General features: G+C 40.5%; 1 protein-coding gene and 1 long non-coding RNA gene across 2 annotated transcripts; both read left to right on the forward strand.

The window, feature by feature from the left end:
• Positions 1-1,071: 1,071 nt before the first annotated feature.
• On the forward strand, positions 1,072-4,507 carry LOC146960120 (uncharacterized). Its single transcript, XR_015035518.1, has 3 exons — positions 1,072-1,182; positions 3,019-3,117; positions 4,435-4,507. It is a non-coding gene; the product is annotated as an uncharacterized LOC146960120 (long non-coding RNA).
• Positions 4,508-5,295: 788 nt separating this feature from the next.
• Positions 5,296-12,954, forward strand: LOC146960121 (cleavage and polyadenylation specificity factor subunit 3-like). The gene is made up of 3 exons (XM_085772612.1): positions 5,296-5,351; positions 5,539-5,635; positions 12,511-12,954. The coding sequence occupies exons 1-3, from the start codon at positions 5,314-5,316 to the stop codon at positions 12,658-12,660; spliced, it is 285 nt and encodes a 94-aa protein (XP_085628738.1). The 5' UTR covers positions 5,296-5,313; the 3' UTR covers positions 12,661-12,954.
• Positions 12,955-16,994: the final 4,040 nt, after the last annotated feature.

The raw sequence follows: 16,994 nt of genomic DNA on the forward strand, positions 1-16,994 counted from the left end.
CTCTGGTGACCTCGGTCAGTGCGGTGCAGCGGCTCCGCGGCGCTGACGGGTGGTCAGACGTTCAAATGCACGACATTTCTGCTTATTGTAATCTGTCCATTAAAATCAACAAGTGTCTGCAACGCTGCTGCATCTCATCCTTGTGTGGTCACGTCCACCACCTGGCATGCAGCGCACATTCTGCTCAACACACCTGCCGTCACTCCATCAGAAAAAAACTGAATGCACTACTGTTACCACTTTATCTGTGTGTAGGCTAATGGATAAATCCTTAGACCATAAAGTATTTGGCATTGGGTGGAAACATTATGTGTAAAACCATTCCTTTATTGAATTAATTTGTTGAAAGACTTTTTTTTTTTTTTTTTACTGAAACTGACTAAAACTAGACGAAAACCTTGTTGAGTTTTCGTCGACTAAAACTAGAATAAAACTATCACATATAGAAATGACTAAAATTGACTAAAACTAATAAGTATTTTCGTCAAAAAGACTAAGACTAAATCTAAAATGCCTGCCAAAAACAACACTGTTCTTTATCCATTGTTCAGATTTCTGTTCTGGAAATGTCTGCAAATTAGCGCATATTTCATCAGATATTGCCTCATTTACATATTTAAACATAAAACTTGACAAAACTTGTAATACAAAAAATATTTGTCTTAATGTAAGTGATAAACTTGGGAAGTTTCATGGTGATATCTGTTAGTTTAAATTTCTACCCTATTCACCTGCAGTGTCCCACCTTAATGCAGTTTGTGTGTGTGTGTGTGTGTGTGTGTGTGTGTGTGTGTGTGTGTGTGTGTGCAGATCCTGGTGCACGGCGAGCAGAACGAGATGGCCCGGCTGAAGGCGGCTCTGATCCGAGAGTACGAAGACAACGACGAGGTTCACATCGAAGTCCACAACCCGCGAAACACTGAAGCCGTGACGCTGAACTTCAGAGGAGAGAAACTGGCCAAGGTGTGTGTGTGTCTGTGTGTGTGTGTGTGTTGTTGTTGTGTTGTTGTTGTATTGGTGTGGGCCGTGTTGTTAACTCCCAGCATGCTTTGCTCCGCTGTGCTGTGCTGCAGGTGATGGGCGTGCTGGCGGATGAGAAGTGCTCTCAGGGTCAGAGAGTCTCCGGGATCCTGGTGAAGAGAAACTTCAGTTACCACATCCTGACGCCGTCCGACCTCTCCAGTCAGTCTGCGTGTGTGTGTGTGTGTGTGTGTGTGTGTGTGTGTGTGTGTGTGTGTGTGTGTGTGTGTGTGTGTGTGTGTGTGTGTGTGTGTGTGTGTGTGTGTGTGTGAGACTGTGTGTGTGTGTGTGTGTGTGTGTGTGTATTGTCAAACACTTACTGAATGTTTAATGTTTTTGATCTGTCATCAAATGTTTCAAGCTGCTTCTGTCACAGAAACTAAACCTCAACATCTGGACTGATTGGTTGGTTGGTTGATAGAAAGAAAGAAAGAAAGAAAGAAAGAAAGAAAGAGTGAAGGAAATAAAGAAAGAGTGAAGGAAAGAAAGAAAAAGAGAGAAAGAGGTGGAAAGAAAGACAATAGCTGGGTTTCCATCCAAGTCGTATCGAATTTAAAAGCGGATTTTGTAAAAATGCGCAAAAAGCAAAGCGAATTTATGACCGTTTCCATTCATTAGTGTTTTTGCGATTAGGAGGAGTGCACCGTGAGATTACGTCATAAGAGAGCGTGAATGTATCCAACAGCTGACACTCAGCTGACACTCAACATCATGGACAATTTACGTACTTTCCGGACTATAGACGCACCTGTATAATCCGCACCAGCTACATTTTAAAAGAAAATACATATATAGGCCGCACTTGAATATAAGCGGCAGGTTTTCATGTTGTAACATGAGATATTTACACAGAAAGACAGTAGGAACTGTGACAGTCCGCTCGCTTTTCCGCTGTTTTGGTTATGCTCCTCTCCTTCATGTGCATCTGTTTACATACGAAGCCGGTGAAAAATCAATAAGTTACATAACGATGTTACGGCGTGTGTTTGTGTAGTCTTAACCGTCATAAACAAAAGATTATGGGTTACAGAGCGCGTTTGTGTCGCGGGGTGCAGAGACGAGAGCTGGGACACCGGGGCGTCGCTGGGTGAAGTCCAGCAGCTTCACCCACAAACTCTGCCTCAATTCACATAATCTGTTTCCATCACAAAAACTCGCATTTCCTTTATTCGATACGCTGACAAATCCACCCCCTCCAAGCGTATAAACTTTTATGCGCATTTACTGCCTTTATTCGAATTTCTGGCGTTTCCATTCAAGTATTTATCCGCATTTTCACAAAATGCGCATAAGAAAAGGTGGATGGAAACCCAACTAATGAAAGATTGAAAGAAAATGCAAGAAAGGAAGACCAAGAAAATAATAATCAGAAGGAAAGAAACGAAGAAAAAAGAAAGAGGGAAGATAAAGAAAGAGAGAAAGAAAAGAAACAGGAAAAAAGGAAGATCAAGAAAGAAATAATCAAAAGGAAAGAAAATAGAGAGAAAGAAAAGAAACAAAAGGGGCAAAGAAAGAAAAAGATAGGAGGAAGAAAAAAGAAAGAAGAAATACTTAGAAATACTAAAGAAAGAAAGAGGGAAGGAAATAAAGAAAAAGAGAGAAAGAGGAGGAAAGAAAGACAATGAAAAGAAGAAAAAAATAATCAAAATAATAATAAAGACAATGAAGGTAGAAAGAAAGGAAGATCAAGGAAGAAATAATCAAAAGGAAAGAAACAAAGAAAAAAAGAGAAACAAACAAACAAAAAAGGCAAAACAAGAAAAAGATAGTAGGAAGAAAAAAGACGGACAGAAAGAGAGAAGAAATAGAAAGAAAGACAAAAGGCTACAGAAGCAAAGAAGAGAGAGAAGTGACAAAAAAGTAAAGAAAGAGAAAGACATGAACATGAAGACGTGAAGAAAGTAGAGACATAAATGATGGAGTGACTAACAGACTCCTCCTTCTCCTCTTCTTCCACATTTTCCTCCTCCTCCTCCTCCTCTTCCTCCTCCTCCTCAGACTACACTGACCTCGCCATGGGAACGGTGAAGCAGACTCAGGCGATCCCGTTCACTGGACCGATCTCTCTGCTCGTCACGCAGCTGCGCAGCCTCGCGGGTGAGTTGGCTCCGCCCCCTTCGTCCTCTAACTCCTCCTCCTCCTCCTCCTGCAGTAGCATAGATATACAGTATATATACTGACTAGATGCCGCGTTCTGCTTCTCAGCGTACGTCAACACGGCCGCCATCTTGGTCCGGGGTTCTGACCATAGACATAATATACATCTGACCAGCAGTCAGACCGGTCAGACCCTTGTAGAACTAAGTTCAGTGTGTTTATGCATGTGGGTGTGTGTCTGAGTATGTAAGTTGAAGAGTTCCAGTCCTTGAACTCGCGTGTTTGTTTGATGAAGTATGCAGGAGACGTTCAGTTACAACATTTTAGATATTTATTTATAAAAGAATCAACTAGGAAACGAGATCGTGTACAGAGCTCCGGACCAGACTAAGTTTCCCTGACCAACATGCCGCAGCAGCATCAGTTCACGAAGTCTGATGCTGTCTCCTGTCCCTGTCCGGATTTATAGTTACTGATTACACAAATGCAAGATATGATGTAATTGATGTAATGTGCATCCTCATTGGCTGGAGTCCGTACGCCATGACCTCGTGTCTGACCCCAATCTCATGCTTGGTGCTGATCAGCTGTTGATAGCTCCTATTAAACAAGGGACAAGAGAAAGAGAAAAGGACAAGACACACAACCCCCCGCATTTGTCAGCTTTCCCCTGTGTCAGCTGACTATCACAGTTACACTAGGTACGAAGACCAGATATCCCAATTGTTTATCAAACAACCAGTACACTCAGTCCCTGTGTGTAACTGCTACTTCCCCTGTCATGTGTAGGCTATGTCATTCTCTGGGCTGTAAGAGCAAAACACAGTAATTACACCAATTATAGAAAAGCTGATTACATGCTTCATTATTAAACTGATTGTCACAAGCTTATCATATGTCTAAGGCAAATGTCAATATCCCAAACATTATAGCAATATACGATTTTGGGGTAAATATCACAACAAAGTGTATGTTTAATACATTAAAAAAAAATTATAAAGATTTTTTGTTGTTGTTGTATCATAAACATATGTCTGACATTTATAATAAACCAAACGGCTTGAGAATCGGTTGAATATTCGGTGAGTTATGGCGATTTTAATGGTTGATAGACGTCTGCCTCTGTTGACTAGTGCAGTAAGTAGACACGGCTTCCCCCTGACCAAGATGGCCGCCGCGTTAACGCATTCCACTCAATAGAGTTGCCTAGGAACGCGGCATCTAGTCAGTATATATATATCTATGCTGCAGTAGAAGCTGTAACTTCCTGTTTCCTCTGTGTGTGTGTGTGTGTGTGTGTGTGTGTGTGTGTTTCAGGCGACGTGGAGCAGGTCGAGGGGACGGAGAAAATCACAGTGAAGATCTTTAAGAGCATCACGCTGGTTCACGAGGCCGGGATGGTCGTACTGGAGGTCGGACACTCGAACGCAACACAACACTTTTTACACTCATCATCCACCACATGTCGCCTGAAGTGGCTAAAACTGACCTGTTTATCAAAACTTTATTAACTCTGAGCACACGAACACGTCTGTTTTTATTTAAACCAGTTTATAAACATTAAATATACAGTTTATGACATGATTATGTAGCTGCAGTCAGGTTTTTATTAAAGCTCAGTATTTGTTCTACATGTTTATTTCAAACTATTTTGTATATTTTATAATTTTATTTATGTTTTTAGACACAGATCTCACTCAGACCTGGTTACAGATACATTATTAACCAGTTATTACATGTTAATACATTCATTATACAGATATATACAATAATTATGACAATTTTTTATTTTATCACATTTTTTCAAACATTACAAAAATCTCAACACAAATAAAACAGAGAAGAATGTAAAAACAACAGACAATTGAAGTAAAAAAAACACTATAAACTAATTGATGCAGCAATAAAATTTATAAATCAATAAATAACTGAAATAAAATGATTAATAATGAAAATGTTCTCGTCACAGTGGGTCGCCAATCCGCTCAACGACATGTACGCTGACGCCGTCACCACGGTGATCCTGGAGGTCCAGTCCAACCCCACCGCCCAGAAATGTCAGTGAACGCATCACGAGGGAATTTATTTTAATTTCACTGATGAACAGAAACTTTACAGACGCTTGTTTGTTTGTTTGTTTGTTTGTTTGTTTGTTTGTTTGTTTCAGTCCACGAGGGCAGGAAGGAAACGTTCGACATGGAGCTGTTCGTCGAGCGACTGGAGCTGATGCTGCAGTGAGTCTGAACACCTGCAAAATGGTTTTAATGGTTAAAATATCTGACAAAACTGTAGAATCTGACACTTTTTAAGTTAAAATTAAACCTAATTGATCCAAATATAAGAGAATAAAACTTTTAAATGAAGGTAAAGATTAAAGATTTTCTGTTTTCACCTGGTAAAATGTTTTTTTTTCTGTTTCAGCGACATGTTCGGGGACGACTGCGTGAATTTCAAAGACAGTAAAAGCCTGAGTGTGACGGTGGACGGAGTCACGGCGTGCATCGACCCAGAGACCAGAGTGAGTCCAGCGTCTGACATCTATTCTATACACCAGGCATCACCAAATGGCGGACCTCGGTCCGGACCCGGACCGAGTGATGGTTCTGTCCGGACCCGTGAGCCGTGACCAATCTCTGATAAATTTACGAGAATAGTCGATTTTCATGGAGCATTTTTTTTGACGGTCGCAACTATAGTCGGCGGGCGCTGCTACTCGAGTTAATACGGCAATAGCGTCACTCAGTTGAGCCAATCAAATCCTTTGTTTACCCTGCGTGGCCGGCGCACCAGAGCAGTGAGGAAAAGACATGGCTTGCTCCAAAAGAAGGAAAGTCGATGCGGAAAACCGTTGTTTTAAAGATGAATGGACGGAGAAGTTTATGTTCATTCTTCCGGCAGGCAGTTCAAAACCAGTGTGCCTCATATGCTCCGAAAACGTCGCATTAATTAAAAGCGGCAACGTGAAGCGGCACTACGAAACAAAGCACAGCTCCTTTGAGCAAAGTTTTCCCCTGAAGTCCGAGCAGAGGGCACGCAAAATAACCGAACTGCAAGCCCAGTATGACAGGTCTACCCGACTCATCACGCATACATTTACAGCCCAGCAACGTGCAAACGAATGTTCACTAAAGGTATCGTGGATTTTGGGGCAACACAAAAAAACATTCAGTGATGGGACAGTTGTGAAGGAGTGCTTAAATGCTGTTGCTGAAACATTATTTGAGGGGAAACAAAAAGACGAGATGTGTGAAAAAATCAAACAAATCCCGATGTCAGCTTCAACAGCAACCAGAAAATCTGAAATATTAGCAGATGATGTACTGGCACAGCTTGATGCAGCCATTCAGAGTGCACCATGCATTTCTTTGGCCATTGATGAATCCACAGATGTTACTGATAATGCCCAGCTTTTGGTGTATGTGAGATTTCTTCACAAAGATAAGAAGGAGCTCTGTGAGGACTTGCTGGGTGTAACACCACTTGAAACACACACAAGGGGAGAGGACATATATGCAGCAATAAAAGAGATGCTGACAAAGAGAGGCATAGATATGAAGCAGGTTGTCTCTGTCACCACGGATGGTGCCCCTGCCATGGTGGGAAAAGAGCGGGGAGCTGTGTCCCGGATGAAAGAGGACAATCCAGATCTTATTGCTTATCACTGTCTCATCCATCAGACTGTTCTGTGTGCCACTCTATCAGAACATTTTGCTGAAATAATGAACACAGTGATGAAACTCATCAACTTCCTTAGGGCATCCTCATCCCTTCAGCATCGCCTCCTGAGAGAATTCCTGGAAAATGTTGAGGCAAATGCCAATGACCTGCTACTGCACAACAATGTAAGGTGCAGGCGCGGCGTTATGGGTGGTCCTAACGGGCCTGGGCCCACCCACTTGTACAACTGGCCCATCCAAAATGACAGGGTGAACATAACTTTAGTTAATCTAAGGTTTAATTATTTATTTATTTTTATTTCAGATAACTTTACCACAGGTTTAAATGTGTCAGCATTTGGTGATTTTTATTTAAGCAATATCACACAAGAGGGAGTGCTGTTGTACTGTATATCAGCACGGGTGTGATTCGGTCGCAGATAATCACACCGCAGGGAGGCAGAGGGCAGGCTACGCTGCGTCCCTTTGCGTAACTCTACTGAGTGTGAGCGGCACGTACATTCACGTTGCTTTCGTGACTTGTAAACACACAGACGCCCCCTCGGTTTTAGCGTCCAGCAGTTTAGCGGCTAATTCAACAGCAGTGATGGATAACTGTACCGGAGAGGCTCAACATGAGCTTCATTTGAGGAATAAACGGCAGCTTTTACCTGACGGGAGACCGACGCCTGAGCTACGGTAGCTAACAGCTAGCAGCTAGCAGGTTTTTACCTACTTTTCCTCTCTCCCTCCCTCCCCCCTTTCTTATACACGCACACACACGGCCCAGGTTGTCTGTCATATCTGTTGTAAACCTTGTAATAACAGCTTGTTGAGTGCAGTTAACGGTTTGAGTGTGGATTATTAATTGTTTGTTTAATGTGAGTGGTGGTCATCGCGTCCTGATGAGTTGGGTTTTAATAACAGCTGATAACGTAACTGTGTAGATGGTGTGGATTGTGATGAGAAGGTGTTGCACATATTTTAAGACTTATCTGTGCAAACCATTGTGCAAAACCTGTTTGTTGTGACTTTTTGCGTGATAAGATGATTTGCCGAATTCTTCTTCCATTCCTGCAGCCTTTTGTCTCAATGTTAACGATGGCAAAATGTCGAGATATTTTATTACTTTATGAAAATAAATGTCTGTGAGTTAAAAAGAAGTGGGCTACGCATTTCTTATTTGATTTGGCTTTTCGTGTATTTGGTTAAACACATAAGAGAGAGAGAGAGAGAGAGAGAGAGAGAGAGAGAGAGAGAGAGAGAGAGAGAGAGAGAGCTCCACTGGGTGAGCTAGATTAACTTTAAACGGGAGAGAGAGCGGCGCACCGCGCTGTCAAAGCTCGTCTCAGCCATAGGTCCCAGCAGATGTGTGCTTTCAAGGCAATATAGACACGAACGAGTCATTCAGGAATAATTTTCAACTCTATGTAGCCTATGTTAGTGTTATTTTTTCCTAAGTAGTGGCCCATCCAAAATTACTGTGGCCCGTCCAAAATTGAAATCCTGGCGCCGCGCCTGGTAAGGTGGCTGAGTAAGGGCAATGCACTGGGACGTTTCTGGTCTATTCGAAAAGAAATAGAAGCTTTCTTAAAGCAGGTCAAGAGCCAGAGAGCAACACAGTTTTCACTGTTTCTGCAAGATGAGCACAAGATGGATATGGTTGCTTTTTTGGTTGACATTACATCACATCTTAATGATCTCAATTTAAAGCTGCAGGGCCAGAACAATTCAGTTGCTGATTTGATGACAGCTGTTCGCTCTTTCCAGAGGAAGCTGGACATTTTCAGAGAAGATATTGAGGGAGAGTGTGAACACTTCCCAAAACTGCAGGAACAGATGCAGGGTGAGAGAGATGTTTCTCCCTATGTTGACTTCATCAAAAAGCTGATTGAAAACTTCAGTAACAGGTTCAACAGTTTCTGCCTTGGGCCACAGCTCCTCCTGCTAATCCAGAATCCTTTCCTCATCAGAGAGGTCAGAGGATTTTCAAAGGAGGTGACACAGACATTCAAGTGGGCACATGCAGGATCTCTACAGCTTGAGCTCATTGATCTGCAAGGAAATGCTGCATTAAAAGAGCATTTTGAGGCAACTGACCCTGCTACCTTCTGGCTTCAGACTGTGTCTGAGAGTGTGTTCCCCGGTCTCAGTAAAGTAGCACTGCACACCTTGACCATGTTTGGGTCTACTTACAGCTGTGAGTCAGCCTTTTCCACCATGAACATCATCAAAAACAAGTACCGTTCTAGGCTGACCAATAGCCACTTACATGTCTGCATGAGGATGGCCCTGACTCCATTCCAACCCAGATTTAAATCACTGGCAGGGCAGTCACATGCCCATTTTTCTCATTAAGAGAAAAAGAATAATCAAAAGAGAAAGGTGGTGTCCAAGCTCTGTTCTCATTTTTTTCTCCTAAAAGAGCAATTTCTTATTTATTGTTTTCTTAAGATGTTGACCTGTCAGTTTTTTAGGCTGGGACCTCTTTGATTTAAGAAAAATGTAGTCAATGCTCTGTTTGCTCTTGTTTTGTCCCTAAAAGAGCCACTTTTTATTTATTATTTCCTGAAGATGTTTACTTTTTTACTTGAAGTGTGTTTCTTTAGGCTGGGACCTCTTTAATTTAAGAGAAAAAATGGTTATTAGGCTCTTTTATTTATTTTATTCTGAGGTTTCTGTTTTCTTGAATGAAAAAAGGCCTTACATTTATTTGCCTGCAGGACTACTTGTATTTATGGTAAAAGAGCTAGTTTACTATACAAGTTCACTCTGTTAAAGGTTTCCTGCATTGACAATAAATATTATTGAAACCATACGAAAATGTGTGTTTAAATGAAAATGTTCGGACCTTTTACTTGGAGGAAATTTTAGTAACTGGACCTCGGTGACTTTTAATTGAATACCCCTGCTATACACGAACATTAAAGGGATAGTTCAATATTTTGGCAAATTCGCCTACAGTATAGGGTTGTCACGATACCAGAATTTCAGTAGTCGATAACCAATACCTGTGAATTTCCACGATTCTCGATACTAATTCGATACCACGATTAAAAAAACGAAAACAAAACAGAACCCATGCACTTTTAAATTCACTAGCTACTTTATTGAAAACTGTTTCAACATCTTTTTGCACAGAATTTAATAGGGCTGCCCCCAAATAGTCGACCAAGCACTGGTTGACTAGAGCACTGGAAAAGAGAGTAACGACACCACCATTGACTCCCGTGGTAAGGGTTTTGCGCCCCGAGTGGCAGGATATGGGTATTGCAAAAGCGCCCAGAAAACTCATTCACTCCAATGTATGTGTGTTGCCCACTTGCTTGTAAATTCATGAAAACGGCCGTGTTTTTGTTTTTAGGTGTCTTGGTCATATCAAATTACACTCGTAATTTGTTTATTTGTCCGTCCTGGGTGAGGGATCCCTCCTTTGTTGCTCACCCTGAGGTTTCTCCGATTTTTCCGTTAAAAGGGTTTTCTATGGAGTTTTTCCTCAGTCGATGTGAGGGTCTAAGGACAGAGGATGTTGTTACGATGCCATGTAAAGCCCTTTGAGACAAACTGTTTGTAAAAACGGGCTATACAAATAAAATTGCCTTGCCTTGCCTTTATTACAAAATGTAGATGTAGACAACTATTTTTTTTTTTTTTTTTACTAGCCTTTGTGTTAACTCATTGAGTGCCAGACCTTTTATAAAATGGTCAGTGACAGGTGCCAGCGTTTTGGGGCATTCTGAGTAATATGTCAAGACCCAGAGAGTATTTTGTACTATGACTCTGAAAACACCAAACAGCTCAAAGGAAAGAGGAGACTCTCTATTTAACTAGGGAAAAAACCATTTGTTTGTACCTTGTTCCATTCTTGATTTATCTTAAGTTGAATAGAGCCTGGTTGCACCAAAAAGACCCCTTTTTTTCTAGAAAGCTGAGAAAAATGCATTTTTGTGAAAGAGAGTCTCTCTAGAAAAACAGTGATTTATCCGTTTTAATTTTGGCTTCAAAAACATGTAAGACATCTGAAAATTTCATTTCACGTGTTTTTTTTTTACCCTCCACCCCCCCACCCCCCCTCCCCCCACACACACACACACACAAAAAAAACATAACAACAACAACAACTAAAATACAACAAGTACGAGCGGTTGCTGCCCCCTCAGCCTCTCCTACGCCCCCCTCCCCTCACCCCCTCTCTGCCCCTCCCCTCTCCTACTTCTCCTCCTGCTGCATCGTCTCTGAAGGAGGGAGGGAGACGTCGTGGCGTCTTCAGTCTCTCTGCTGGACGCGGCCGCGCTGATCTCTCGGTTCGTCGTCACGTCGGTTAGACAGCAACTGGTGAAACTGACTCCGCGATCCGCCTCCGCTTCGGCATTTCGGTGCTGATCATCTAGATGAGTTTACTTTTCCTGCCTCCTCCGATCACTTCATGCTGGAGCTGCTAATAGCACCGTGGCTAAGCTTCCTCCAGCTCCATGTTACACTTGTTCCAGGCTCTGCCCGTCGTTTTTCTCTAGAAATAGAAACTTTTTCCGACTTTTTTATCTCTGTACCGGTCGCGCTCGTCTTCTCCTCCTTCTTCACTTCTTGCTCTGATCTACAGTCTTCTTCGTTCTACACATCCCAGAAGCCCCAAAATTACTCACAGTGTGCGCGAAAGCGTCCCCATTTACCAGCCGCAGAAAAGTGCATTTGACGTCTATGGACGTCAATGGCACTCAAGCATTGGATTTTGATTGACGTCCATAGACGTCAATGGCACTCAATGAGTTAATATTCATCTGTAAAGGGTCCTCAATGATGCTATTAACGTGGGTGATCTATAAATGTCCTTAAATTATTGAAAATACCACACTTGCTCATTCACCAACAATGCAGTTGTCAGTTCTTGGGCGCTTTTGCAAAACCCATATTCCGCCATCAGGAGGCGCTTCCATTGGACCAATGCGTGTCGTTACTCTCTTTTCCAGTGCTCTATGGTTGACCAAAAAAATCATTAGCCAACCAAAATTTCAATGGTCGATTGTTCGCAGGAAAAAAAACAAACATTTGGAGCCGTGTCTTGTTAAAATAGTCAAAATCAATATAACTTAACTGTATATGAAAGGCTATAGGGCTTTTAATTTGAAGGGCCAGATACAGGAAGTCGTGACATGATTAGTCGACTAATGACGACTATTGGTCGACCAAGGGAATTATGGTGATAGGAGAATTTGCCAAAATGTTGAACTATCCCTTTAACGTCTGGTTCATCATAATGGTATTTACAGGGTTCCTACGCAAGTATGGAAAGTATGGGAAAGTATGGAATTTGATTTTATACATTTCCAGGTCTGGAAAAGTATGGAAAATGGAAATTATTGTATGGAAATGATCTGGCTTAATACTTAATACTTATCTGGGTTTGGTCTTATTATAAAAGTTATCTGGGTTAATTATTTTTGTATGTGCTACCTATATCTACAATCTCCTGGAAATTATTTGGTTACATAATGGCATACACATTCAGAATAATGAAAACAAATGATTAATTGCATGATTTGTTTATATAATGCACAACTATTTACTCAAATATCACAAATTATTGAAATTTTTTTACCGAGAAGTCTGGAAATTAGGGTCTGGAAAAAGTATGGAATTTGGAGATTTCAAATGTGTAGGAACCCTGGGTATAAATCAATACTCAATAATCAGCTGATAACACCATGGTGACCTCTGACCTCTGACCTCTGACCCTCAGGCCGTGACCTGCGCGGACGACGACTCTCTGAGGGAGATGGTGGAAGTGGCCGTCCACCGTCTCTACGACGCCCTAAGCCCCGCCTTCACGCCACGCCCCCTCTGTGATGTCATCAGCAGCAGCAGCAGCGCGTTGCCGTCGGTGATGTAGCGGTGGACGATGAACTGACGTTTCTCTGTCACACTCTCTTCAGTCCTCGTAGTATCGATCGATCACCAATAATCGGTCGATAACGGACCGATGCAGATGTTCGTTCGTTCGTTCATTTCTTTGACTCGAGGACTTTTGAGTTTTTCCAGCTTCTTCGTTGGAAACTTGGTTCCAAAGGAATCGGCTTCAGGAGACGGACCACCAATACCTTTATTGATTGATTGTTTTTGTACTTGATTTGTCTATAAAACAAAAGTTTGAGTTCTTCACAAGGAAAATAAACGTTTGTCCAGAGAGAGAGAGAGAGAGAGGGTCACTGAGTTTCTGTCCTCGAAGATAAAAAAGTGAGTTAGATTTAATGTGAGTGAAACAACGACATCATCAATACTGAAGATAATTTATCAATCATCTTGTTTTCTATGAAACAAAATTAAGGTTAAAATCATCAAAAATGTTCGTATTGTTAAATAAAAGCAGAAAATTGTTGCATTTTAGAAACTGGAGGCAGAATTTTTTTTTTTTTTTTCATTAATTTAGATTTTCTACAAGAATTTATCTGCAAAAGATTTTAATTATTGATAAATAATTTAGAGTATTTTCTTTTTTACACTAACGTTAATATTTTTTGGCTGCAGGTTTTATGTTTTTATGATGCAAGTCGATCTCATCTTGGTCTGAATATTGATATTTTTAGATTAAAATATAAAAATAAAATCACCAGAGATTAAAATAGTCAATAAATTACATTAAAGCAGAATATTTAAAAATGTTTTTGACAAAATAATGATCCATTAATGAGAACCATGAGATCTTGCTGAAAGCTCAGGAAGAAACGTGAGTTGATAAAATATCAGAATATCAATAAAAACTCTTTATCGATCAGCACTTTAAATCAGACTGTAGAACGTTTTATTTTGAAAGGGCAGACTGAGCGGACGCCTCAGTCCGACGACGACACAGTGACGTTAAAAACATGACTCGCAACCGACCTTTAATTGGATCAATACAGACGATCGTCAGCATGTACATAACACACAGACACACACATCACAGTGTACAGGACTCAACACACACACACACACACACACACACACACACACACAGTATCAGATAGACACAATATTAAAAATACTGACAAGTGCATTTGAATACCACAGAAGAGAAGAGAAGGCACTTTGAGCTCTGACATGTCAAAAATAAACATTTAAAACGATAATATGGCTTCAATCAATCGACAAAAAAACAAAAAAAACACAAAACTTACCACAAAATAAATCTGACACAGTAAAAACATGTGATGAGAATAAACTCTGGTACCAAACAGCTCGAGTGACACAAACCAAACAGCTGAAAACACTCTGAAGTTTAACATCTGTGTCTTTACCCCCCCCCCCCCCCCAAAAAAAAACAGACACAAAAATAAAAGCAACAAAAGCAACAACACAACGATATTTTATACAAAGATATATATATATACACACAGTAATAATAATAATCTGCCCTCGTACAGTAAGAAACAAACAGGTGAAATGTTCAGATAACTGACCTCAAACCAGGATAAAATAAAATAACAGGGAGGTGTTTTAAAACTGTTTAGGACAATTTTATACTGAAGTTTTAAGTTTTTCCTTTATTTTTATTAAGTGATTTAACATTTTGTCTATAAAAATTTACAAAATAGTAAAAAAAAAAAAAAATGCCCAATGTAACTTAAAATGTATCAAAAGTCCCTTCAATCAAATATTCAATTTATTATTAAAAAAAAAAACAAACAGTTGAGCCATCCATTTATCAATCACAATTATTGACTGAAAAACGACTTAAATTATTTGTTTCATTGCTGATCAACATTCAATCAATTAATCAGCTTATTGTTGCAGATGTGATACACAGTAAATAAAATTGATTGACAGGTTTTAGTGGTTTTAAGGAGATGATGAACATTTATGTGATATAAAATACGGTGTCATGTAGCTCAGTGGGTCGAGTTGAAGGCACTTAACACTGTCACGTTCAAGGGTTCGATTCCCACTGAGTCTTAAAACAGAAACACTTTTTAACCCTTTAAACTCTCCAAACCTATTTTAACCCTATTTGTACTTTATTAATATCATTTATAGAATATAAAAACATTTTGATCCTTAAAAATAAAACTTTGACCTCTGTGTTTTTGACTTTTACTGTTTTTTTATTTGGCAGCTGCACGTGTCATTGACTCTCAGTGCACTTTGACCTTTTGAAGCTGCAACTAATAATAATCATTTTGACTATTAATTAATCAATTAGTCTATCACACAGTAAAAAAAAAACAATTGATTCTGATGTAAAGACAAAAAAAAAACATCAAATAACCACAAATTAGAAGTTGACAACGTCAAATCTTTGGCATTTTTTGTGCTGTTGTGATAAAAAATATATAATATTTCTTTTTTTTTTTTAAAGTATATTTTTCAGCTTTTTGCCTTTATTTGATAGTGATGACAGTAGAGATAGACAGGAAATGGGGAGGCAGAGAGAGGGGGAATGACACGCAGGAAAGGTCCGCCCGACGCGGGACCCGAACCGGGGACGCCTGCGGTGAGGACTGTAGCCTCTACATGGGGCGGCCGCTCTACCCACTGCGCTACGCACCGCCCCAAAAATATATAATATTTCTAAAGCTTTTAACAACATTATCCATTATTACAACATGTTGTGTTGATGCTGTTTCTATAAAATGCTGGTGACAAACACTTTGTCTCAATAGCGTCAGTTAGAAATAAATGTTTTTCTCTCATTAGACAGAAACTCGTGCACATAAACGATTGTCACATTGAAGTTGAACCTTTTTAAAACTTTAAGTTCAACTCAGCAACAGTTTGACTGATGACTGAGCTACAACAAGCGTTACATTTGGCCTTTAGGGAACTAAAACGAGAGCCGGGCTTCAGCTATAAAAGTGAACGACGACTTTATGTAACAGAAATAAACGTGTAACATTCAGGAGCAAAAAAAAATCTTTGGTGGGACGTTCAAGAACTAAAAACGGACGTAGGAGCGTACAGTTGCTGGTCGTATGGTGTAGTGTGTCATCAGAAGACGAGTTGGTCTGAGTTTGTACGGTGGCTGGCGGGGACCAATCGGAGCTTTAGCGACATTTTATTGGACGAATAAAAGTATTGAACAGATGATCGATCACCACAGTTAAACACAGTTTGATTGTGGAAGCAACATCTGATCTGAGCACCGTTCAATCAGCACCAACGACGGTTTGATACCTGGAGAAGGTTCGATACCCAGCAGCGGCCCCTCGCTGCCACAGCTTCAACAGGACAATATGTTAGTTCGAGTCACTAAAGGACGTTAAAGAGACGCGGAGAGGACGGACGGAGCAGCGATTTGAAACCACGGTCTGACCACACAGGAGGACGACTGGAAGAAGACGTTTTGTTTCTTTTTCTTTTTCTTATTATAATTAGGGATCAACTGATGGTTTTATCAGGGCCGATACTGATACCGATTATTAGTAATCAAGGAAACCGATATTTAACCGATATTCATTTGCAGTAAAAATGAAAATTTAAAAATAACACACCAGGGATCAGACTGAATACAGTCAACAGTTTGTTTCTGTTTTGTTCACTGTGAAAACTTTTGGGACATTGTTAAACAGCCAAGAGAGACGGCTTCGTTAGAGCCAAAGGAGTGCGTTTATGCGTTTAAAAATACATTTATTTTATTGGTTATCGGTGAAAAAAAACGGCCGATATCGATTATCAAAAAAAAAAAAGGGAAATATCGGTCGATAATCGGTTGAACTCTGATTGTAATTAAAGGACAATTCCAGGCGAATTCAACTCAGGGGTGTATTTTCATATCATTTTAGGTCTAAAAGAAGGAATCTGAAGATTTTCAGTTTAATCGCTCCTGTTTTGCGGTAGTTGCGTCTGTCCGTGCATCGCTACTGCAGCAATGAATGGGAGTGGATGTAAGTTCCGCTGTTTAGGCTGTTTCCAGCCCTCAAAGCCGCATTTTTTTTCCACAGACAGCATCAGATGGAGACTCAAACATGCACCGAGAAGTTTATTTACTTCAAGCAAGCCGACATGTTTGTAAAACTAGATCTAATTCAAAGTCTCCCGGAGTCTCGCGCGAGACCCAGTTGCAGTGCTGGTGTGTTCAGGTGCAGTGGGAGCTACCGCTTGTGTCATAAACACAGGAATATCATCTCTTTACTTGCTTGAAGTGTACATTTTTTTCCACAGACAGCGTCAGGTGGCTACTCAAAGATGCGCCGAGAAGTTTTTTTTACTTGAAGCAAGTAAAGAGTTGATATTCCTGTGTTTATGACACAA

This window comes from Trachurus japonicus, unplaced genomic scaffold (assembly GCF_045865225.1).
Source record: "Trachurus japonicus isolate A0001 unplaced genomic scaffold, Traja_1.0 AP030697.1".
NCBI lineage: Eukaryota > Metazoa > Chordata > Actinopteri > Carangiformes > Carangidae > Trachurus > Trachurus japonicus.